At 59.8% G+C, this 23,950-nt stretch overlaps 5 protein-coding genes across 5 annotated transcripts; all 5 read right to left on the bottom strand.

The window, feature by feature from the left end:
• Window positions 1–266: 266 nt before the first annotated feature.
• Window positions 267–1,970, bottom strand: LDBPK_332530 (ras-like small GTPases, putative; the record flags this gene model as incomplete). Its single annotated transcript, XM_003864029.1, has 1 exon — window positions 267–1,970. The coding sequence occupies one exon, from the start codon at window positions 1,968–1,970 to the stop codon at window positions 267–269; it is 1,704 nt and encodes a 567-aa protein (XP_003864077.1).
• A 1,457-nt stretch (window positions 1,971–3,427) lies between these two features.
• On the bottom strand, window positions 3,428–5,332 carry LDBPK_332520 (heat shock protein, putative; the record flags this gene model as incomplete). The annotated part of the gene is made up of 1 exon (XM_003864028.1): window positions 3,428–5,332. One exon carries the CDS (start codon window positions 5,330–5,332, stop codon window positions 3,428–3,430), a length of 1,905 nt encoding a protein of 634 aa, XP_003864076.1.
• Window positions 5,333–7,836: 2,504 nt separating this feature from the next.
• On the bottom strand, window positions 7,837–9,465 carry LDBPK_332510 (Golgi reassembly stacking protein (GRASP homologue), putative; the record flags this gene model as incomplete). Its single annotated transcript, XM_003864027.1, has 1 exon — window positions 7,837–9,465. The coding sequence occupies one exon, from the start codon at window positions 9,463–9,465 to the stop codon at window positions 7,837–7,839; it is 1,629 nt and encodes a 542-aa protein (XP_003864075.1).
• A 4,802-nt stretch (window positions 9,466–14,267) lies between these two features.
• LDBPK_332500 (hypothetical protein, conserved) lies at window positions 14,268–15,959 on the bottom strand (the record flags this gene model as incomplete). The annotated part of the gene is made up of 1 exon (XM_003864026.1): window positions 14,268–15,959. The coding sequence occupies one exon, from the start codon at window positions 15,957–15,959 to the stop codon at window positions 14,268–14,270; it is 1,692 nt and encodes a 563-aa protein (XP_003864074.1).
• Window positions 15,960–16,826: 867 nt separating this feature from the next.
• On the bottom strand, window positions 16,827–20,888 carry LDBPK_332490 (hypothetical protein, conserved; the record flags this gene model as incomplete). Its single annotated transcript, XM_003864025.1, has 1 exon — window positions 16,827–20,888. The coding sequence occupies one exon, from the start codon at window positions 20,886–20,888 to the stop codon at window positions 16,827–16,829; it is 4,062 nt and encodes a 1,353-aa protein (XP_003864073.1).
• Between the last annotated feature and the right edge of the window lie 3,062 nt (window positions 20,889–23,950).

Genomic DNA, 23,950 nt, shown 5'->3' with positions numbered 1-23,950 from the left:
ACTCTGCGCCTCTTGGCAAGTACCTTGCCCTTCCATCGACGATGCGCAGAGAGTGCCAAGAGAGACCATCTGTGTGTGTGTGTATGTGTGTGTTTTGGGAGGGGGGTAAAGGGCACACGCGGTAAAAAGAAGCGCTGAGGTATGCCGCCTTCCGTGTCCCACCCACCCCCCGCACGCTCCTCCCAGCACGCACACACATGGCGCACCAACATCCGCGCAGACTGCCCCGCCCCCCCCCTTCTCGCACCTGCGGCAGCGGGATTGCACTAGAGCATCTCGTCCCCATCGTCGCCGTCAGGGTCATCGTACGGCACGTCGCTCTGCTTCCACCGCTTCTTTGTGCGTTGCTGCTGCTGCTCGATCAGATCCATGTGAAGGTGAAACGTGGGCAGTCCGTCCAGCGTCACGCCGCGCGCCTTTGCCGAGACCAGCTCCGCCTGCGTACTGCTATCCTCAGCGCCACCACCGAGGCAGCCGCTGCTGTTGACGGCGCGGTAGGCGTCGTCGCTGCGCAGGAAGAGCTCGTCGACAGCAGGCGGATATGTGTAGTACGGAATGCGGCCATCGTTCCAGTCTGCAAGGATCATGCGCGCTGTCGACTCCTCGTCCACCTGGCCACCACGTGTGAGTCGTCCGCGACGCATCCCGACTTGCTCAATGAAGTCCATCACGTCGTTCTCGCGGAACTGGCTAATGCCGTAGAACAGAGCCAACGGGTGCAGCCCGCTGTTGCGCAACGCCTGGTGGGTGGCAACGTCGGTGTTGGCATGGTCATCGGCCTGCTGCACCGCCGTGCATCGCTGCAGGAGCCGCTGCACTGGCAAGAACGGATTTACCAGCTCGCTAACCCGAATGGCGTTGCGCAGAACCACGTCGCCACTGTCCTCGCCGGGGCTGACCACGCCGGGGCAGTCCATCACGCGGATGTCAGACCGCAGCTCCACCTCGGTGTTTCCTGTCGTGAACCCGGGCATGTTGCCGACGCCGACAACGTGCTTGCGCTTTAGCGCATTAATGATGGAGCTCTTCCCTACGTTCGGGTATCCGATCACCCCAACAACAATAGCCTTGCGTTCGCCCGTCTCGCCGCTGCGGGCGACTGAGCGCAACCGCCGAAACAGGTTCGTGACGTACGTTTGCCCCAGTGAGCCTTTGGCGTTGGCTGCGAACGGAATGCACATGAGCTGCTCCTGCTGCTCAAAATAGTGGATCCACGCATCCAGAACCTCCTTCGACGGCAGCAAGTCTACCTTGTTCAGCACCACAACCATCTTCTTCCGCTCCTCACCGTAGGTTGAGCGAATGTTCTTCTCGAGCTGCGTAAGTCGGCAGCCGAGCGGGTCGCGGGCATCCAGCACCTGCAGCAGCACATCGCAGTTCTCGACGACGCGATGAAACTCTTTATAGAAACGCTGCAGCGAGCGATCCTGCCCGCGGCGCGTCGTATCCTCCAGCCACACGTTGTCCTCCTCCGCGCAGCCCTCGCTGGCGCCGTCCTGGCAAAACAGCTGCATTGGGGCCTCGTAGTCATGCACTTTCTCTGAGGTACGAAGCGCCAGCGTCAGCATCTCGCGGCGGCGGTCCGCCAAGGTCGACTCGGTCCTGCCGGCGCCCTCTGCGCTCTGAGCGACCTGCTGCAGGGCCTTGCCGCGAATCTGAGAGCAGACGCCGCCTTTCCCGAAAGCGCCACCACCGCGCATGAGGTTGGTGAGGCGAAGACATCCGCCGCTCACGCCGCTGTTACTCAGCCGAGACCCACCGACCTCCTCGGCGCCGTGCATGTGCGGAATGCTCAAGACGCTGTGCGTGCGCCGCTGTGCTGTTTGCGTCAGGCGCTGCGCCACGTCCTTTAGGTCAGGCACGCCAAGGTCCTTCTTGAGCACCTTTGCCTGACCCTGCTGCCTCTGCCGGGCCTGCCGCGCATGCGCGCCGCCACCGCCCTTGCCGCTTTTTTTGGAGTGACTACCCATGATATGTGCGCCAGGTGGCACCGCCGTGCGACGGAGGGAAGATGAATGAGGTTCGTTGGCGGGTACGTATGCTGTGACAGTTCTCGGAAGGCAGCATGCGAACACGCAAACAAGGAGAGGCAGAGGCAGGGATGATGAATTCGACAGATGAAGGCGAGGACGGAAGAAGGTTGAAGGGCGCAGCGTTGCGCCCATACAAGCGCACATCATGTGTGTGGAGTAAAAGGCAAGAGAAAGAGAGAACCGATAAGGGGTCCACGCATTCCTCTCTTTGAGTGGCAGAAACTTGCACAAGGCGGCTCCTACGTAACGTGCGCCCGGCGGGGGGGGGGGGCACGGTGGGTTCACGCGCCTGTGCGCTACTTCCCTGTCCTTGTCGGCGGCAGCAACGAGTCCGCCGCACGCGCCTACACGCGTGCGTCATGGCTATCTGTCGCGCCTCACGGCCGGAAGCGGCTTCGCTACATGGCTCGAGTTTTCTGTTTTCCCTTGCTAATCTGAGAAGACTCAACGAGAAATTATTTAATACTCAAGAAAGAGTCGTCACACGTCACCGCTCTCGGAGGTGCGCCAGAACGCATACGCAGGCAGAAAGTGAGAGGAGGGAGAGAGCACGAGACTCCAGCCGCGCCGATATGTTTTCTGATCCCATATGCGTGGCAAGGCTTGAGAGAAAAGACGTGGACGACGATAAGAGGGAGCGCGCGCATGAGATTCCGTCTGTTGCGTGTATCTGTCTTAGGCAAAACAAACTTTATCACCAGGAAAGATCAGGAAGAGCGGGAAGAAGAGAGGAGAACAACAGGAGAGGAGGCCGCGGCAGCATACCAAAGGAGAGTCCTGCAAAAAAAAAATGAGAAGCCGAAAGGAGCGGGGCGGCTGTGCAGCACGTGGCCGACTGGCACGTCTGCTCTCCTCGTTGTAAAGTTATCTTCTCGCTCTCTCAGAGGAGTCGAACACGAGTCGAGGTCATTCAAGCCCGTAACTCTATAAGAGTCCTGCCCACTTCTGTGCCCTCCTTGCTTGCGGGCTCCCACGTCTCTCCTGCTAGCCCGGCCGCCTCCTGCTCCTTGACAGCTCCTTCGCCCCTCCGCTCCCTGAGAGCCTGCATGTCACTTTCCGTTCTCGTTTTTCGTGTTCACCGCATTCAATCCCCTCTGCTCGTTTTCCGTACCTTTTTTGTTGCGGCTGTTCTTTGGCCCGCCTCACGTGTCTTGTGAAGCAATTACGCTGTCTCGGGGCCCTCAGTGTAGAAAGTGGTGCCCCCCCCTCCCCCCATCACCACCACCGGTGCGAGAGAGACCAGCTTTCCCGCACGCAGAGAAGGGCAGGAGGGGGGGGGCAAGCCCTCAATAGAGATGGGAAACACACAAGGAAAAGTCACAGGGCGCAAGCAAGTCAGCTGGCACACTCACTGAGGCGCACAGGCGCTCATTGCCATACTCAACTGACCCCCTTCACTTGTCCGCCGATGGCTCCGGCACCTTCTCGACCATGCGCGACATGATCGTGTTGAGGCGCGTCACGATGCTGCGCGGGTCCTCGAGGAGTCCAGCGGCGATGATGGCGTTGTCAAAGATCTGCTCCGTGAGCAGGCCAGCCGTCTCCACCTCCTCGCTCGCCTCCGACTGCGACAGCGTGTACAGCTTGCGGATGAGAGGGTGCTGGGGGTTGAAGTGGAGGTTGTACTTCGGTGGTGGACCAGCGGCCTGGCCTGTCATACGGTAGATCTTGCGCATCTGGGCCGCCTCGTGGTCCGCCAGCACGGCAGGGCTGTCGCGCAGGCGGTCCGTCGACTTGACAACGCCGACGCGGCCGACGAGGCGCTTCGAGATGAAGTCGGAGAGCGCCTTGACCTGGACATCATTCAGCTGCTTCTTCACGGCCACGTCATCGTTCTTGTCCCCCTCGAGCTTCTTCTTATGTTGCACGTAGCCGTCAAGGTTGGCGTCGAACATCTCGATGTTCTGCAGCTTGTGCTTCGCGTAGGTGTCGAGGTGCTGCATGACAAAGTCGTCAATCGGCTCAGTGCAGATGAGCACCTCAAGGTCGTGCTCCTTGTACTGCTCGTAGTAGGGCGACTGCAGTGCCATCTCCTTGCTGGGCAAGTTCAGGTAGTAGATGTGGGACTGATTCGGCTGCATACGGTCGCGGTAGTTGTCCAGGGAGACGTAGGGATAGTCAATGTCGGACTTCGTCGTCTGGAAGCGCAGGAGCTTCGCGAGCTCCATCTTGTGCACCTGGTCCGTGCACACGCCCTCCTTCAGGAAGGGGCCATACTCCTGAATGAAGCGCTCGTACTTGCTGCGGTCGCGCTTGCTCTCCTCCTCGAGCCAGCGAATGATCCGCTTTGTCAGGATCGTGCTCAGCCGGCGCATCATACCGCCGTCCTGCGTGTGCTCGCGCGACACGTTTAGCGGGATCGACTCGCTGTCCACGGCACCCTTGATGAAACGCAGCCAGTCCGGCAGCAGCCCCTTCGCCTTGGACTGGATCAGCACGCGGCGAGAGTACAAGTTCACACCCGCCTCCATGCGGCCACCGCCGTACTTCTCCGTGTGCGACTGCGGCACGTAGAGCAGCGCCCGCACGCTCATCGGGGCGTCGATGGAGTAGTGAAGGCGGAACATGGGGCTGTCGTAGGAGCCGGAGATGAACTTGTAAAAGTCGATATGCTCCTCGTTGGTGACGTCGTTCTTGTCCTTCATCCAGAGCGCCTCGACAGTGTTTACCTTGCCGCCGTTGAGAGTGATCTCGTAGGAGACAAAGTTGCTGTACTTCTTCAGCACCCGCTCCACCACCTGCGGGGTGCAGAAGGACAGCTCCGTGTCCTTCACATCCAGCACAATCTTGGTACCCTTTTCGACCCCCTCGCACTCCGTCACTTTGAAGGTGCCGGTGCCCTCCGACTCCCACAGGTAGCCCTTCGAGCCCTTCTTGGCACTGCGGCTGTAGACCTTGACGTTCTTGGCCACCATGAAGCACGCGTAGAAGCCGACGCCGAACTGGCCGATGATCTTCTCGGCCGCCGATTTGCCGCTGCTCTGGAGCTCGTGTACAAACGCCTTCGAGCCGGAGCCGGCAATCGTGCCCAGGTTCGCTGTCAGCTCCTCTCGGGTCATGCCGATACCGGTATCGCGGATGATGAAGCGACTCTTGCTCTGGTTGCAGGAGAGGGCAATCAGTGGGGCCTCGTCGGCCGGCTCGCGGGCGTAATCAGGGTTGCTGAGCTCCAGCAGGTGGCGCTTCTCCAGAGCGTCGCTGGCATTGGACACCAACTCGCGGATGAACACCTCCTTGTCACTGTACAGGCTGCATGCAACGATGTCCAGCAGCTGGCGGGTCTCCGTCTTGAAGCCCATCTCCTCCGACTCGCCAACAGGCTTCTCAACCGTGGCGCTCGTCGCAGCCGTCGCCTCGGTGGCGCTGCTGTCCACCCCGTTCGCTCCGGCATTCGTGTTCTCCGGAGCAGGCTCCACGATGACGTCTTCGTCCAGCTCCTCCGAAGCGTCTGCCTTCGGCTTCTTCTCCGCCTCAGTGGCGGCGTCGGTGGCGGACTTTTCGGTAGAACAGAAGCGGTAGGCCGACGTGAGTGTGGGAGCCGTGACAGTGGTGCAGCCACCGACGACACAACTCAGCGCGGGAGAGACGCCGTTCGAAGGCTTGAACAGCACGACGCCAGAAACCGACGCGGCGGCCATCGCGGAGGCCACCGTCGCCCTCTGTACGACTCGGCGCATTCTCCTTCAACAGCACAAGAGGAGGTGAGAAAAAGTTACGTGTGTGTGTGTGCGTATGCGCGTGCTGAGTGTTTGGTTGACACCGCGCAGACTGCCAACTGCCAACTGCCAACCGCGCACGTACCCGCTTTGCCTTCTGGGCGGATATGTGGGAGACCGCGGATGAGAGCGGGAAGCCGCGCGCCTGTTTTTTTTTTGCGTTATCGTTGCTTCTCTTTACCCGCCGCTTCACCTGTTCCCTTGCGGCTGTGGGTGGCGTGGGGAGGAGAGGGGAGGCGAAACCAGCGTCGACGCTTGTGACGTGTTCGTTTGCGTTGTGCTCTGTTAACCGCGTATGTTCGTTGCTCTTCTTCTCTTGTGCCCAATGCGGGAAGAGGAAGGGAGAGAGGGGAAGAGCATCACAGAATGCGTGCCCACATGTGCGCATGTGGGTGTGTAAGTGTCGGTGTGTGTGGGGGGTCACGTAAAAGACGCGTGAAAGCACCCACCCCGGTTTCCCAACGATGACAGCGATACAATAGAAGGACAGAGTACAACATGGGAAACGGAAGAAAGACAACACGGAAATGAGCTCGGAAAAGCTCTTGAAAAGGACGTGTTGTGTGCCGCCACTGCCGCTGTGTTGATGGGCAAGGCAAGGGTATGCACCCCCGCATGGGGGGCCGGGTCTGTTTGCTGTGTTTCTTTTCTTGTCGCTCTTTTCCGAAAGGGCGATTTTGAAGTGTATGTGTGTATGTGTGTGCGTGCGAAGTATCTGCAGCGTACTTGATACAGCATATGTAGCAAGGGCGCCAGAAACGTCGGCTCGGTCAGCGCGTGTGTACGCGGCTGCAACCCTGAGCACACACGATCCCCGCATGCATTCGAGGCGCACAATGCACAGAGAAAAGAAAACAATCCACTAAAAGCTGCACCCCTCCCACCGCTTACCTTCGCCCTCCCCCCTTCACCACACCCCCGCCCCCCCCCTCCTTTCGATGATCGTTACGGGTGCTTCCTGGTCTGCTATCTGCCTTGTGTGGGCGTGGGGTGTACGTTTGTGGGAGTCGCGTGGTAGGTACCTTCCAACATTGCCGATTTCCGTCCGAAGTCCACATGTCCACCACGAACAAGGGGATCCATGCAAACGGGCGAAAGGGCACGCACTCGCCCATCGGAGGGGAGAGGGGCGGGGAAGAGGAGGGGTAGGGGTCGCACAAACCAACAACAGGCGTGCAGCCAATGATGGAAGACATAAGCCGATGAAGAGAACGAAGGGAGAGGGAGAGGAGGGGGAGGGGGGTCAGCGCCTCATGAGCACGTCTCGAAGGCATTTGACTTTCAGATCTCGTTTTTATTTTTTCTGTGTGTGCGTGTTATCGACGAGGCAGACATCGCGAGAGCACGAAAACAGCCTCTGCGCCGTCGTGGTGTCCTCAAGCACACTCTCGTCATTAGGTCACCCCCCCCGCTCTTACCCGCCCAGCACCTCTCTCGCTACACATACATATACACACACATAGATGCAGACCAGCACCACAACTTCGCCTCACTGCAGGGGCGATCCCGTGTCCTTCAGCACACGTCATGCGATGGAAAGGAAAAGCAAAGGCACGGCCCACCTGGTAGTCCGCACGCGTCACACATGCATGGGGGCAAATGAGAATTAAAAAGCAAGCGAGTAACACGTGGGAGAGAGAGGCTCGGCACATCAACGCGGTGCACGGAGCATTCAGCTACACGCGCAGAAGCCCAATCACAACAATAATAAGAAAAGAACTTCTACACTAATGCATGTTGAACAACATTCAGAGAGAGAAGAGAGGATAGTAAAGACGCGGCGAACGGCACACGCGTGCTCGCCGCCTCGCCCTGCCCTCTCTGGATTCGGCTTTCTCTCTCTGTCTTTGTTTTGCTTTGCGTCGTCCCTTTCTGTCATCTCAAGTGCTGTTTGCTCTGCCCCGTCTTTCTCTTGCCTCCTCGCCCAGCACAAGAAAGTACTGCATCACCCTGTTAATCGTCAGCGCGATGAGCCCGCGGACGGAGATGCAGACGCGGAGAAGTACACCGGCGCCAGAAAGTGCGGAGACAGGGGGGGAGCACAACTAGCGTAAGGGTCGACACATTCTTAGTAGCATGAATCGCAGTTACGCCGGAGCTCTCTTCGCTGCGGCTGCGCCAGGGAACACCGGAAACTGCAATGGAGGGGGCATCCGTTGACTGGAGAATGCGGGTATAGTTGTCACGTGCAGCTGCTGTGGTGGCGACGGCGGTGCAGAACAAGATGGCGGAGCAGCAGCATGGTTGTGAGAGCCGTTCATCTGGGCGGGAGGACACGCTGAAAGCGGCGGGGGCTGGGACGATAGTGGCGGGTAAGAGAATGAGTACGACTGTTCCGTTGTGGGTGCATGCTGCCCCAGGTGGTATTCAGCAGCCATCACGCCCTCGCGTGCCAGCGGTGCACCCTCCAGCACGTCATAGTCCGGCGACGCCTCGTTCGCAAAAGGGTTGAACGGCTTCTGCCCCATTTGTACGGCGGCAGCGGCGGTTGCCCCGGCCGCACCATCACGCGGCGGCGGGGCTACGTTGAAGGAGGCCAGCGGTGGCATTGCGTAGAGGGCTGCCTCCGTTGGTTGCTGCTGCAGCTGCGGCCGTGGCGGGCACGGTTGTGGATACGAGTTCATCGGCGGCTCGTGAGGGTTAGTCATCGTGTGCGCTTCTGGCGAGCCCACGACGGCGCAGCGTGCATGCGCCTCCTGCGGCGAAGGCAAGCGTGGTGGTGGCTGCGAAGAAAATGTTGACTCTTGAGACTGCTCTTGCAGTTGAGGCGCAGCCCCCACAGGTCGGGTAAGAGAAACGTCTTGCAGAAGCTGGTGCTCCTGCTGCTGCGCTCTGGTCGGCATCACAACGCTACGCCTGACAGAGGCGAATTTTCTCATGACTGGCAACGAAGTCCCGGCGGCAAGGTCGGCGGAGGTGACGACTGAGGGGATGATGTGCAGCAGACCCGTGGCGACGCTGATGCCTACCGCTGCATCTGGGTTAGTGCCCATCTCCACCTCCACCTCCTCGACAGTGTTGTTCTCACTATTGTACACGAGGAAGAGCAGCACATGCGGCACCTCCACCATCTCATTTGGGAAGAGCTGCTTCCGCTCCAGCGCCCAGCGCTGCTCCTCGTGCCACGCCTCCAGTCGACTGTAGAAATCCTTCTGACTCTTTATGAGTGTGATGAGCGTCTCCTGGACAGTCTGCATGCCGATAATGTAATCCCGATTTGCCTGCAGCTCTGTAGAGCACGCGGCAGGGCTGCCCTCCAGCACATCGACAACGTGCACGCAACGCTCTGGGCAAGCGTCCGCGCGAGTCCATTCGATGCTGCACCCGAGCAGGCCACCACCGCCCCATTCGTCCGACGGGACGCAGTAGACGTCGCGGTATGTGCGGCTGTACAGATTGAAAGTAGTGAAGCAGACGGGCTGGTCGAGGTGGTTGGCCACGTGGCTCTTGAAGAACGACAGCGCCGCCTTCCCCTCTGAGTCGAGAAGAACCTTGTCAAGAGCAGTGATAATGTCGAAGAAGGGAACGAGGCCAGCCTTGTGAGCAGGGCTGTACGGCAGCAGTCGCACCACCTGGAAGCCCTCGACGCCAGCAAGTGAGACAGGGGCCTCCAAAGGCGCAGCCGAGACGGAGCCGGCAGAGAGACTGCGATCTGCGCCGCCTGTTGCAGACTGTCCAGGCTGACCGCCCTTTGCGCGGCTCTGGTCCTGACCCATCGTCAGAGCGAGGGTAGTGGAGGAGAAATGGGGGTGAGACTGTGCAAGCGAAAAGAAGACGGCTCGTATAGATGAAAAAGAAAGCGCAAGCGCGTGCGCTGGCTCTGGCGGCGTAAGGAGGACGCAGGCAGCACACCGTGTCAATGGCGATCCGTGACCAGAGCGCGTGTAGCGAGACCCAGACAGCTGCGCACTACACAGAAACAGGCGAAGACGCCAAGCGCTCACTCGTGGAGTGTGGAGTGAGGGGGAGGGGGAGGAAGGAAGCGGGCAGGCAACTATGAGAGACAAACAGGAAAAACGGTGGAGACCAAGAGTGCACGCGGACGCCGGCGTACCCGCGCAAGCAAAAATGAGAACAAATAAGGAGTGACGACAACAACAACAGCAGCAGCAGCGATACTACAGTCGCTGAACAGCAAAACAAAGGCAGAGCGAAAAGCAGGAAAAGACGGTTAGAGGGGTCGCAAGGCACTCCTACGATGGAGTTGGGAGGATGGAGATACAGACCCGACGCACAGAGCGGATCGCTTCCTCCCTCGAGCACGTCCACTTACAGCAGCCTCCTCAGTTTTGTCTTGTTTTCCTTTTGTGCCAGCTGCTGCGATGGCGAGAAAAAAGTACAGTCACGTGAGCACCTCAGATGTAAACCCGCTACAAAAGCATCCCAGGAACGAAAAGAAGAAAATGCAATCAGGAGAGACAGCTGTCAACGAACCCGTGTAACCACCCAACAGAGGCAGTCTCCAGGTGCTTCAATGCTAGACACGCACAGCGGCGCACACAGCCAACGCAAATCGATCACACGGCAGATGTGCGTCGCTTCTCCCGGTCGGTCGGTCGTTCGGCCGGTCTGTATGTATGTATATGTGTGTGTGTGTGTGTGTGTGTGATTGTGTGTGTGTGATTGTGTGTGCTAGCCCCGTGCGCACAGCCTCTTTGAAAAGAATAGTCGCAAGGGGGCGCTCGATTGCAGGTGCCAGTCCTTACTTTGATTGTTGAGGTTGTGAATAGTCTATGTGAGATCGTCCGCCACACGCGCGCGCGTTCCCGTACGCGCACACAGGCGAGTGTGTCTGTGTCCGCGTAAAGATACGTCCGCACGACCTCCGATGCAGCGAGGGAGAACACCACCGCCAATCTACCGATACACGTCGAGAGTAGGATAGAGAGGAAGACGCGCAGGAGAGAAAAAGGCAGGTTGGCAGCGGGCATTATGGCACATCAAGAACAGCGCACGCGAAAGAGGTGCTGCGTCAAACAGAGGAAGGACAGCGAGCACAAAGAGAGGCAGCGAGACAGAAAAAGTCGCTGTGACGAGGCGTCTGCCCTGCACACCCCTTGGAGCTGACTCAGATTCGAGGAGGCGGTCCTCCTGGGCTCCAGCGCCGCTCTTCACAACGGGCAGAGGGTGAAAAAAAAGGGGGTGTAAGCACAGAAACGCGACTTCCTAGTCCGTGCAAGAGATCCATAAGAAGGATGCGCGAGCGCGCCTGTGGTACGTTGGAGTCTGTGTTCACACTATCTCCACCACCATGCTGAACTCACGCTAATCGGCAATGTTCTTGTGTTTTCCGATGAGGAGGTTCATCGCAACGATCTGCTTTCGTGAAGCAAATCGAAAGAGAGAGACGCGAACTGCGAGTCTAAAAAAAAACACACGGGCAAGCACGCAGATGTCGCGTCCACAAGAGAGAGCAGAAGAGTGGTATTATAATAGAGCGCGCGCGCAAACATCGAAAAGGGAAAACAGCGGATGATGTACCACCGAACGGATCGAAGATTTAGGGGGTGAAGAAGGTCAGCACCGCACGGACAACGTCGCCGTGTGTCGTCCGTGTCATTACGGGTTGTGGTTGTCGCTGCTGTTTTGAATCCTCCATCTGATCGCTTTTTTTTTCTTTTAGCATTCGTTCCTCTGTGCCTGTGTGCACGGGGCAGGAGGGTGAGCGGCGTGCCGACGTTGGGTGAGGCAGCGAGGGTGAAAAAAAAAAAACACAGACGAGGGGAAGACGCACCTCGTCACGGCCGCAAAAAGAAAACGAAGGACCAGCGGAGGCAGCGGATGAGCCATCGCAGCAACAAGAGAGCTGGCTGCGTGCTGCTGTGCGGCGTTGGTTTGCTTCTTTGCTGGACCCTGCACACTGGCTCGAATGCTGATGGAGCTCGAAACGCCTGCCCGACGCCTCCCCGCCGCAACTACGCAGAGCGAGTCGCCTACTGCACACACACACGAGCACATAAACACATAAACAAGCGAAGAAGCGTCGCCCGCTTCGGAAATGTGACCGCCTTCACGCCATACACTCAAAAAGACAAGACAAAAACATGCAGCGGAAAGACGAAGAAAGCCACGCAAGCAGAGCAGGCGCCAAGCCCATGCGGCGTATGGCTAACTAGCAACACACCAAGAGCAAGACGAGTGAGACGTGCAAAGGACTCTCAAAGAGACAGACACGCATGCACCCAATGAATTCTTGATTGAGGCGGCAGCGTCAGTGTCCCCCTTCCCCTCTCCGGCTGCAGCACCTTGTCTTTTACAGAGAGAGAGGGGAGTGGGCATCCAGAAGAGCGACGAAAAAGAGGTGTGCCCCATGCATCAGATCAAACAGCGAGAGAAAACACAGAAGAACAGAGAAGCAGCAAGGTGCAGTGCGTGCACGTATACAGGCGCACCCAGACAGGGAAACAGATAAAGCGGGAGAAAAGAAAAGAGAAGGAAAGGGCAAGCGACAGAGAGAGAAAGCGAGACTTCAGAGAAGCAAAAAAGAGGACCAATATGATGAAGGGCAGCTTTCGCCGTCCGAGGATGCTCACATCGGAGTGGGGGAGGAGTTCGGAGTAGAGTGTCGATGGGCCTCGTCTTCTTTCCTGGGGTTGTTTGCGGTAGCAGCAGTCACCAAGATCACGGTGACTGCGAGGAAAGCCACCGGTGGCTACGACGAGCACGCAAGCGGAAGAGAAGGGGGCAACGAGGGAGGGAGGGGAGGGGGCTGGAAACGCCATTGGAAGAGAAGAAACGACCGTCCTTGGCACAGCGCGGCTCGTCGTGAAGGGCAATGACCAAGGCCCATGCTGCGCAACATCATCGTGCAAGGCAGCGCATGCTCTGTGCCGACATCAGCAAGTCCTCCACAGTGTACAGCACGCGCTCACGCATTAGAGTACATGGGAGATGTGAGAACAAAGAGGGACGAAAGCGAAAAAGAGAAGCGGCCGCTCTAGACCTTACCTGAAGGCGCGCCGCCCATCTCTGTGCGCATGTCTTATTACAGCAGCGGGGGTGAGCGACCACTGCACCCAAGAGCGTCAGAGCCGCGAATGAAGAGCGACTGCGGCCCTGGCAACTCCACGCACGTGGGCGGGGTACGCATCCCCGCAAGCGAGTCTGCCGGCGCAGGAAACGGCGACGACAGCGGGGCAGGGTAGATGAACGGGGAAGAGGTCGACGAAGGCAATCCCGGCCGACCATTTCCGGCAAGTAGCACCGGCGCTGGCTTGTCCGATGCCGCGTTCGAAGTCGACGCGGCCTTCGTACTCAGCTTGTGGAGGGAGAGTAAAGACGAAGAGGGCGTCACTTGCGGCGTCGTAGACACTGACGACGCAGATCCTTGCGTGGGGGAAGCGTCAGCAAGGGCACAGGAGTCTGTAGCTACAGCGGAGGTCTTCGAAGATGCAACGCCGCAGCCTTGCTGCGGTGCCGCCGGGGGGAGTGACAGCGAATGCACAAGAGCAGCGGCAGGGACGCTATCCGTGGAGTTCGCCTCCATCTCAATAGATATCGAGTGTGGCGGCGGCGACAACGGCGCCAGCTCCCTTCGGCGCTCTCCCCTCGGTGTCGCCAAGAATGCTGCCTGCGTGGGCACTGCTGCGGAGTGCGGCGGCGTCGGTGGCACAGACACCTTTGCTGCCGCAGTCACCTCGAGGTCCGGTAGAGCAGCAGGGCAGAGTGAGGCGATGCGGGGTGGCGACATCGTCGCGGTGGCGGGCGAGGGGAACAAGGTGGGTAGCAGCCGCTGTCGACACCAGGAGGTGAAAAAGGCGTACGACAAACGGCTCGCGCCTTCGCCTGCGCCGCCAGCTGGAAGTGAAGTCGCCGGGTTGACGTCGCTCATGGGTACGCGAATGCACAGATGCAGGAGTGACGGGAAAGTTGGATGCAGGCGGTGATGGAGCAGTTTTACAGTGGGTTCACAGTGCTCGCGCACGTCAATGACAACGAGAGACACAGCTGTGTGGAGAGCAGAGAGAAAGAGCAAGTTCAAACACGTAGACGGAGTAAAGAGGATCATTGGGACGGCCCGCTGGATACGGAAGAGAAGTGGCCTGGAATGAGGGGGCCCAATGAAGAAAAGCGAGGTGGAGCCACGCCTGACCGCACAGCCGCAGCTTTTCGTTCGCCCTGCAATGCAGGGCGTGGGAGCTGCAAGGACGGGAAGGGGCGCAAGGCAGGAAACAAGCGCGCTCCCGTCGTGCCCTGAGCCGCACACATCGTCGGCGCGCGGCGAAAAAAAAAGAAAAAAGAGGGACTGGGAGAGATGTCGTTACCCGTAGGCGGACCATCATTCTAATCTCTCGACCAACTCCACAGGTGGGAAGGGTACGGTGAACCATCGGTGGTGCCGCAGCAGCAGCAGCAGCAGCGCGCTCGCACCTGCGGTACACATCGGCCCTGGTCCTGCAGCTGGTCAGAGATATGCTTAGTCACAAACACGCAACGTCCTACACGCGCGCACATACATAGGTGCGTTTAATTCTCTTCCGTAGCCTTGGGCGTCCTTTATCACCAGCACCCGGCTTGGCTAGATCGGCTTCCCAGTAAAGGGGTTGATGTTCACGTGCGCAGGAGGGACGCACACGTCCACCGACTCGCCCATCTCAGAGATGCCGCTGATTTTGCCGAAGGGCCGGAATTTTTGTACGTCGTTCTTGGCGTAGAACTTGAGGAGGCGGAAGCCGCTCTTCTCCGCCAACGTGCGCTCTTTAATCTGGCTCATGATGGCATTGATGCGCTCCAGCTCCTTGTTAGCCGCTGTGTCGCGTAAGGCGACAATGCGCTGCAGCTCCGCCGCAATCTTGGCGTAGTACTGGTTGTGGAGGCTTTGAAACAGGTCTGACTTGCTCGCGAGCTCGCTCAGCTGTCGCTCACGGAACCCCTGCAGCGCCGACGTCAGCGCCTCGTCGAAAACGGGGCAGTCGTTGATCCACCTGTCGATCGCCTTGACGCCGTCGTTTTGCTTGGCGAAGAGTCGATTGAGCAGCAGCCCGCGCGCGGTAGTCGCGACGTCGTCCTTGCGGTCATTCTGCATGACCAGCTTGATCTTCTTGGTGCCATCCAGCGGGAAGTCCTCGCGCACGATGCGGCTGCCAGAGCGGATCTCCTTGGCTAGGTCCGTCAGCCGCTTACGCGTCCACAGAGCGAAAAGGACCTCTGATGTCTTGAGGGGCTGCACCTTGACTTCGCCAGACTCCTCTGCGACTGGTGCCGCGGTCGAGGAGCCCGGTAGTGGAGGCTTGGTAGCGGCGCCGGCGGGAGTCTGCGTCGCCGGTGAGAATCCAAAGTCAACGCTGCCTGGGGCGGGTGGCTTCGCTGCCTGCTGTCCGAAACTGAAGCTGAAGGAGATGCCGTTGGAGGAACCCGACGCGACGCCTGCAGGAGCCTCTCCCACTGACTGAGGCGCAGCGCCAAAGCCAAACCCGAACCCCGGCGTCGCCGAGGTAGCGCTGGTGGCCGCGGTCAATTGCGCAGAGCCTACTGCGGAGGGCGTGTTTCCAAAGCTGAAGCCAGGCGCACTTGTGGTTGTGGGGGCACCTGCTGCTGCCGCCGCCGTGCTGCTGGCTGAGGCACCGAAGGCGAAGACGGGTGAGGCAAGCGTGGCGGTAGCGGCAGCCCCACTGCCGCCCGCGCTGGCGGTCTTTCCGCGCTTCTGTAGAAGAAACACGTTCATGTCGCTGCCGTCCGCCTTCACAACGCGTCGCCAACACATGCCCTGACCCTCCAGAGGTAGAATGCGCTCTGGGGCGTTGTCCTCGGCGTCGCTGTAGGGCCAGTGGACCTTTACAATGTACTCCCCTGGCGCTACCGTCGGCTGCATGGCCTCGGCAATGATGTAGCAGTCCACCGTGACACCCTCCATACCATCGTCGCCAGAGAGCAGGTCCTCTTCGCGCAGCTGCATGAACCAGCGCGGGCTGCTGGCGTTGCGGCTTTCGAGCACCTTGCGGAACTCGCTCCAGTCGTACGGCCGCTCCCCGGTGCCAGGCTGAGAAAAAGTGCGGTGCACCAGCTTCGTTGAAAAAAGCTCCTCCATCTGAATCGGGTTCTCAGCGGCCTTGTCGAGCAACGGGTCGATGGAGTCGATCCACTGCGCAAGTGCCTCCTGTTCCACCTTCTCCTTCAGCGCCCGCTTCTGCTGCGCATCCTGCCCACGCTTTGCGGCGCTGGCCGCCGTTGAGGCCTTCTTCGCCGCCGCCGAAGACTTCTTCGGTGCCATTGGAATGTGGCTGCGTTAATGAATATGCTGCCGACTGCCGTCTCTGGTCGATACCTCGTCGCTTCAGAGACAGGAGGTTGCGTTCGTGGGTGCACAAGCAGTAGACCAACAAAGAAAACGGTCGGTCAACGAAGGAGAGGGAAGGGTGAAGAAGGCAGCGAGGAAGACAAAAGCGCATGCACCACCATGTTCTTGAAATTGCTGTTGTCCGTCTTTGGATGTTGTTGTTGGTATTGTTGCGGCGTACCCCCTCTCCCCTCCCTTCGCCCCCTCTCTTTCTGCGGCGGTGACGGCCACTTCCATGAGCGCATAGGGCGCGCGAGCTAGTAGAGGTGCAACGGGGCAAGGAAAGAACGGACAGGCAGAGGAGGAGGAGGGGGCAACGACAACAACGAAAAATTGATAAACTCAACAAGAAAAGGAGCGCCTCGCCGCGCGTGCTTGGCCGACATGGCACAAGAGGGAACGACAGGCGAGGAGAGAGAAGCGAAAGAAGAAAAGGCGCGGCCCTCCCCTCCCCCAGCGTGTGTTCTTCTCTCTCGCCCCCCTCCTCGTTGGTGAGCTCGCCCATCCGCCAGATCCGCGGTGCCCCCGCAGCCCCCCGAAAAGGAGCGGACAAAAGGAAAAAAAAAATAATGATAGAAGAAGTTTGGTTCGTTGGTTTCTCGATAGCGAGAAAGAGGGCAGGCTCGCCTCACTTTAACTTCCCTGTAAAGTACACGCATACGCCATCACGAGACAGGGGCCACTTCAGCACAGCCCACTCCCAAAAAGAACGCAACAGCAGACAAGACTAGACAGAAAACGGGAGCTCTTTCCACCCACCCAAATAACCCTCAGCGGCATACACCGGCGCATGTGGGACTCTCAGAAAAAGTACGTGTGGGTGGCCCGCATGCGCGTCAGGGTTGCCAGTCGCTGACGTCGTGTGCTCTGCACGCTCTCCAAGTCGTTCAAGTCCTCCATCAGCTCGTGAAAGAAGGCATAAGAGCGAAGGTGCTCCGCTGCGATGGAGCGCATCACATGCGACAAGAGCAGCACCATGCCTTGCTCGTAGTTGTTGAGTTGGCGGGCCGTCACAGCGCTGCCAGAGGCGCTTCGCGACTCGTCGGACGAGCTCTCCGAATCTCTGCCTGACTCGCTAAAGGCGGCCGTGTCAATATCATCCATGCGCCCACTGCCACCCCGCTCCGTGTTTCGCGACGGCAGCGAAGAGTCCAATGTGGCGCCTACCGCAGCTGCAGATGAATGCGCATGGCGCCGAGCTTTCGTGCTACAAAGCCGACCGGTCGCCCCGGCGAGATTTGTCTGCGCGCGTGGAAAGTCGACGACGAGTGCGGTGGCCTCGGCATGGGGACGGATGCCCTGCTGCTGCGCGGTGATGCGCAAAAATGGCAGGACAAGCCCCTCGCCGTTGCCAGCGAAGCTGATAACGCGGAACAGAGAGCGCCAGAGGAGCTTCATGCGGAGGCGCACAGGCTTGTACTTGAACCGGTAGCGAAAGAGGCCCCACGTAGCCAGCAGGCCACCGGCCAGGAAGACCGGCATCATCGCCATGATCTTGAAGTTGATGTCATTGCCCTCCAGCACCTCGTCAATGCCGTTGGCCACGCGGCTCACCTCCAGCGCCTGGTACGAGAGCTGGATGAGCATGATTCGCGGCAGGTGGCCGAACAGGACACTGCGAATCGGGTGTCGCACAGAGTGGCGGTACTGCTCGTCGATCAGGCCCAGGCCCTCCGGGTCCGCAACGCCAGCTTGCAAACGCTTGAACGTGCGATCGCGCAGCTCTTCCAGCCGTTTCTGCGGCATGCTCGGGTACATGTCTTCATGAAAGTCGCGAATGATATTAGCAAGCGACACGGCATCCCGCTCGACTGCGCCGCGACGGTCCTCGACACCGGGGCGAACGTAGGAGAGGGACTCGCGCAGTTGCATGACAGGGTCGATCACGTAAGACCAGAGCACCTGCCGCCCCACTATCACCGTCTTCCGGGCAATCGCCACCAGCTCCGTCGGCGACTTTGTGTATACCCACATGAACGGCGGCACGATCGTGAAGGCCGCGACAAGGATGCGCCGCCAGTGCCGCGCCGTCGGTGGGCTGTGAGCACGCTGCACCAGCACCGTCAGGCGCCGCAGCAGCACCTGCGAGCACTGCACGCACTGCAGCAGCACCCGCGCCCCTTCGCGAACGCTCGGCGGTTGACCTCCATCCAGCCCGCTGCCGTTGTGGGCGCAAGATGTGCCGGCCTCGGCAAAGTGAACCTGATGGCCACTACACTGAGCTGCTGGCACCGCCTCATCAAGTACAGACATGCCTAAGAGCGCGTTTTCGTCTGACCGGTGCAGTGCGGCTTGTGAGTCAGGTCTCGCAATGGAGGCAGTAGCCGGCCCCGCAGCAGAGAGGCCGCCACCGCCACCACTCCAAGGAAAGCGAACCTGGTCATTAACCTCCAGCACATCTAGCGGCAGCCCATCAGGGCAAAACATCGTCTTCAGCTGTTGCAGCATCGACCACACGGCACGACGCAGCTCGTCCATGGCGTGCAAAGACGAGGCCGCCTCCATCTCCTCTTCAAAGAAGCTGATTTCACTCTCGCGCTCGGCCTCATCGTGCAGGCCGCGGCGCGCGTGCGGCGTCACCGACGCTGCGGCGCTGGCAAAAGCGCTCTGGCCTCTTCTCTGCTGAGAGCCGGCGCGGCCGCGGGAGCCCTGCGTGAGCGAGGAAGCTCTTCCGCCCCCCACGCCCGCCGCGATCGGACTCCAGAGCATGCTGTTCTGGTTTGCCTTGGAGTCACAGCCCAAAGCACCCCCGCCAAGGTGAGCGTTGGCGTAGTTCGTTGGCAACGGCGACGTCGCGCGACCACTACCAGCCGTCGCCACGGGTGCTCGTGCGACCGCCACTGCTGCAGCCGCTGCCACGGGCGACATCATTACCTCACAGCTGCGCTGCACCTGCACCACGAGCGTGTTCAGCTGCTCCAGTGCCGTATAAACCGCCCCGATATAGCTGACAATGAGCTGAAAGACGCTCTGCAGCGTGAACATGTGCCTGCTGATCTCATACTGAACCTGGTTCAGCTGCGCGTGCAAGCCATGCGACCACATACCTCGCCAAAAAGACGCGGAGGAGAGTGCTTGGTGAAAGGCGGCTTGGCGCGGATGCTCCTGAGCCCAAGACCAGTACCACGCACTCCATGCCACAAAGCCCTGCACCCCTGAGAGGTCACGGAGGAAGTGAATCACCTGCCACCGCACCCACACCAGCAAGTGAAGCCACCCGACAAGCTCTGTTGCGTAGGCACGCCTGTCCCAGCAGCTCGCCGCACTTGTCCTTCTTTGCGGTATACGCGTCGTCGTTGGGGGAATCGACGGCGCCTGTACGTCGCCAGTGTGCCATGTATGGCTAAACGATAATGACGGCCCCGCACTGCGGAGGTCTGTGGAGGCGCCGGCCGCCCCTCCACTAGCGCCGCTGCTGCCGCCGTGTCGAGGGCGTGGCAGAAGTCGATCTTCACTAAGCTGCTCTCCGCTGACATCGGAGCCGTTTTGCCGTGTGTCGTGGCCAGCACCTAGTTGTGCAGTTGCACGGGAGGGAGCAGCAGGAACGTTGATCCCGTCTCCGGCTCTCTCGCCCGCTGCTGTGGCAGCCATGAACACCATCTTGCTCGGTGAAACCACCGGATGCGTCCGTCTCGCATCCGCCGTCAATGCACCCCCTTTCTCGTGAACGTTTGTGTGCGATGCAGTGGGTGTGAGCTGCCCCGGGGGCACCTGGATATCCAGCGACATACTCGCCGGATCCCGTTCCGCGGGGGAGGGACCATGCGTATACCGGCGCGGCGTCTGCGTGAGATGTGATGAAGAAGCGTCACCGTCATCTCCTTGGCGAGCGCGGCCACCGCCAGCATCATCGTTGTCGTGCATGTCTGCGGTATTCCGCAGCTGAGAGGACTGGGTGATCACGACCGCGTCAGGCGAGGTCGTGTGGTGAGTCTCGGCTCTCTGCGAGGCAGCGGCTGACTCGCTCGGAGAAACGGAGAGGACGGGTGCCGGAGAACGCATCCAGCGCATCGCCGGCGCGGCACTGACGCTTGTCGACACGCGGAGGGCAGCGAGTCCCGGCGTGGGTGCGAAGGGGGCACGCACCCACTGCGGGACGCGAGTTCGCCGCGTCCTCGCAACATTCGAGTTAGCCGCAGCAGCGCTAAGGGAGATATTCGAGGTGGAGCGAGGGAGAGGAGCAGCGGCGGCGGAGTCAGTGCGTCGTGCCCACCCACGCAGCCGCTCCCAGAGGTGCGAGGCGGCTCCGTGGACGGAGGCCCCGGCCGCCACTGAGGCCTTTTGCCTATCGGAATTCGCTGCTTCGAATGAGGGCGCCACCGAGGGAGGGTCCGCAGGGAAAGAGACGGGCAACGGCAGCTTGCGCGGTGACGTGCACGCCTCCTGCTCAACAGCGAACTCGCCACATCCCCGTGGATGCGCTGGGTGGATTTGTCGCGCATCAGCATCTGCGCCACGTGGTGTGGAGCCAACTGTAGCGGCTTGTTCTCCACCCATGCCATCCTCCGCTGGTGCAGAGCTTCCTGGCAGTATGGCGCTTGACGGAGAGAGGATGGTAGCGTTGAGTTCGTCACTCCCGCCTTCGCGCATCGAGGCGGCAGGATGGTGTAGGCTGGCATGAGCGCCGAAAGTCTCGTCCAGTACGGCGCGCAGAAGTTTCTCCAAGTCGACGAGGGTGTGAAGGTGGGTGGCAGCGTACTGTTCAATGAGCGCGCCACTCACCGCCCCATGCGGCAGGTGCTCCGCGATAAGAGGGGTGTGAGTAAAGCGAGCGTAGACCTTGCCTGACTGCGCCTCCAGCACGTTGGCAAAACTGTGACGGTAGAAAATGGGTGTGCGCACGTCGACACCGTGCGTGGTCATGGCGTTCTACAAAGACGGTGAACGTTGGCGGTTCACCAAGTCTCCCCTCTTCCGCTTGCACTCTTTCTGCTAAGGCACCCCTTCACACACATGGTTGGCCCAACACGGCACCGCGTCTCCGTCCTCGTGCACGCGGCAGACGCGCACCTCGTCGAAGGCACCGAGACTGGAGAAAGGCAAAGCAGAGGCCTAAGAGCAAGAGAGCACGCGAGAGAAAAGAGAGCAAACAAGCATACAAAAGCATGGGCACCAAGTTACGTGAGGACGGCTACCTCTGCGGACGTGCTTCCGTGTGCTCGTGTGTGTGAGTGTGTGTTCGTGCAGAGCTAGGAAGACAGAAGCACATGTGAAATATATATATAGGGAAGTAGCAGTGCGTACGGATATGTCGGCTAAGCACGCGCTCTGTCTCGCCGCGGCTGATGGAGGGTGATCGATGGAGAGGGAGTTGAAGTGAGAAGCGCGCCGCAACGGGCTATGGGCGACCCGTAGGGGAGTGGATAGACGGAGTAGAGAGAACAGTGTGTCCGCGTAAGACTGTGCGAGCGAGACGCTCCCCTCAGATTCTTGCGGCGCAGTGGCTCACACAAAGATGAGGGCGACGGGTGGACGACTTGTTGCTCCCCTGTGTGTACGCGGAGAGAGAGAGAGACAAAGGACGCTGGAATAGCAGGAAATCACACAATAGGCTCAGTCTCAATGCCTTGCATGTGTGTGTGTGTGTGTGTGTGCGTGGACGAGTACGTGGTGATACGGATAAAAATGAGAACTAGGTGCCGCACACGCACTGGCCCGCAAAAATGAGAAAAAAAATAGTGCAAGCAGAAACGTGTGTGGGCAGACAGAGAGAGAGCGAGCGGCGCACGCGCGGCCAAAACACGAACAGGAAGCGTCGTGCCTGCCGTAGTGCCTTTCGGGTACAAGCCCAGCCCGCCTTGCCAGCGGGAAAGCAGAAACTTATCAACGAGAGAAGAAGCGAGAAAGGGGTGGGGGCGGGAGCGCTGACAGAGAACGAGGAGAGAAAGCGGCGTTATGATCTCGGTTTGAAGTGGCAGGGAGAACGAAGCATGTCGATGGGACGCGGCTGCGTGCACGAAACGAGAGAGGGCAACACTAATTCAGTGAAAACCCCGTCGAGGACATCGAGCAGACTGGATGTCCTGAATGCCGCCCGCGCACGCACAAAAAGCGCAGCGGCGTACGAGGAGGTGACTCCGGTGTGCCGCTTCTCCCTTCTCCTGTTCCCGGTAGCTCAACAAAGCAGCGAAACAAAGGAGTGGCTTCCCCACTCTGCGTGTGTGTTGGGGCGCGGATGATGCGCGGCAGAGACGACAGAGGGGCGTATCCTGGATGAGCTACGCTACTCCCGGTTTCCACATTACGGCGTGAATGTCTGCTTGTGGCATCAACTTCGCTGCGGATGCTGCTGACTGGCCGACCGACACCCACATCCGTTGACTCACCACTGTGGGACAAGCACGACGTATTTCCCCTATGGCTCCAAACCCCTTCAACACATCCGTGTGTGCGCGTAAAAGTTTCCAGTGCTGTTTTCGATTTCTCTTCTTCTCCACAGCACATGCACAGCGAGGTTTCATCGACAGCTTGCCACTGGCTCGGTGGATCTACGTGAGCGCTCTGCCTCTCCTCCATCTGCTTTACAACTGCAGCTGTCCAGCCATGCTATTCATTGCTGCAGTGCTTCTTCCACCCCCACCCCGCCCCTCCCCGAGACACACCGACCGGCACGCCAGCACACAGAGAGTGGGTGCAAGAGATGGAGCAAGCCGTTGAAGGGCGTGGGCGCAAGGAGCGTGATAATGGCTCGACAAGACAATCACAGCGATGAAACACAAAAAAGAGCAACACAGTCAACGGAACGAGCGCCTGTGTCGATTCGCTAACCATGTATAAGCACACACGCACACACATGTATGTATATATAAAGAGGACAAGGGGAAAGCACGTCAGGTGGGCCGAAAGGTGGCTGCACCATCCACGTAAAGCCTGACAGCGCAAAGTCTACATCTTTGCTTGGGAACGTTGGGGGTAGTGCACGGGGCGACGTGAGCCGGAGGCGCTCAGACGGGTATCTAGATATACGTGCGCGTGCGCGCGTCAACACCTGTGCATGCGCTCTCGTGAGGATCCACTTCAAAGGCCGAAAAGGAAAAAAAAAAGCACAGTGTGCTGCAGCATTTTCTGGTCCTCAGCCTCTAAAAGCAATAATGGTGCACGCATCTGCGGGGAACACTCTCGCAAGCGGGCAAAAGACACGGGCCTGCTGGGGCGCCCACCTACCAAGAGGACACGCCCACGATACCCACAGACGCTCGCCCACTGGCCGGCCCCTACACATTTACGGTGATCAAAAACAAATCATTCACAGCATTCGCACGAGAATTACAAGGAAGGCAACCCGAAAACAAAGAGAGCGCCTTCTCGTCACCACGTTCATTCCACCGCACAAACTCCGAGAAACTCCACTCTATACGGCCTGCCACAGGCCGTATAGAGTGGTGCTCTACTCCCTGCTGTACGCCAGAGAATGGGCTCGCTGAAACGAACACAACAGAATCCCCGACACACGTGCACACGCCACAAACATACATCAGCAACAACGCAGCCAAACCGCACCACTGATGCAGCGCCTCAAGGATCGACGAGGGCATGCTGGTCAAGGGAGGCCGTCGGCTTCGGCGGCGGAGAGGCCCGCCACACGCGACGCCGCTGCAGGCGTCACGGTCAGGTCACCGAAGAGCTCATCGAACTCGGCGTCGAGGTCCGCGGCGATTTGGGGTGCAGACGCCCCGCGCGCCGCCGTGGCTGCCGCTGGAGCAGCCGAGGACGTCGGAGGCGGCACTGGCTCCAGTGACGCCGCCGCCACCGTCACGGCAGGTGACGATGCGGGTGCAGTCAAGTGCCGCCGTTCGGGAGCGGAGACAACGGTCGCCGAGGACGCCGCTGCAGGGGCTGAAAGCGCCATTTCGGCCGCCACCGGTGCCGGCTCCGGCACCACCGTGCCGCGCAGCGGCCTAGCCGGAATGGACGTGATGAGGTCT

The sequence above is a fragment of the Leishmania donovani genome, chromosome 33 (genome assembly GCF_000227135.1).
Source record: "Leishmania donovani BPK282A1 complete genome, chromosome 33".
Lineage (NCBI taxonomy): Eukaryota > Euglenozoa > Kinetoplastea > Trypanosomatida > Trypanosomatidae > Leishmania > Leishmania donovani.
This window is presented reverse-complemented; position numbering and strand designations above follow the sequence as displayed.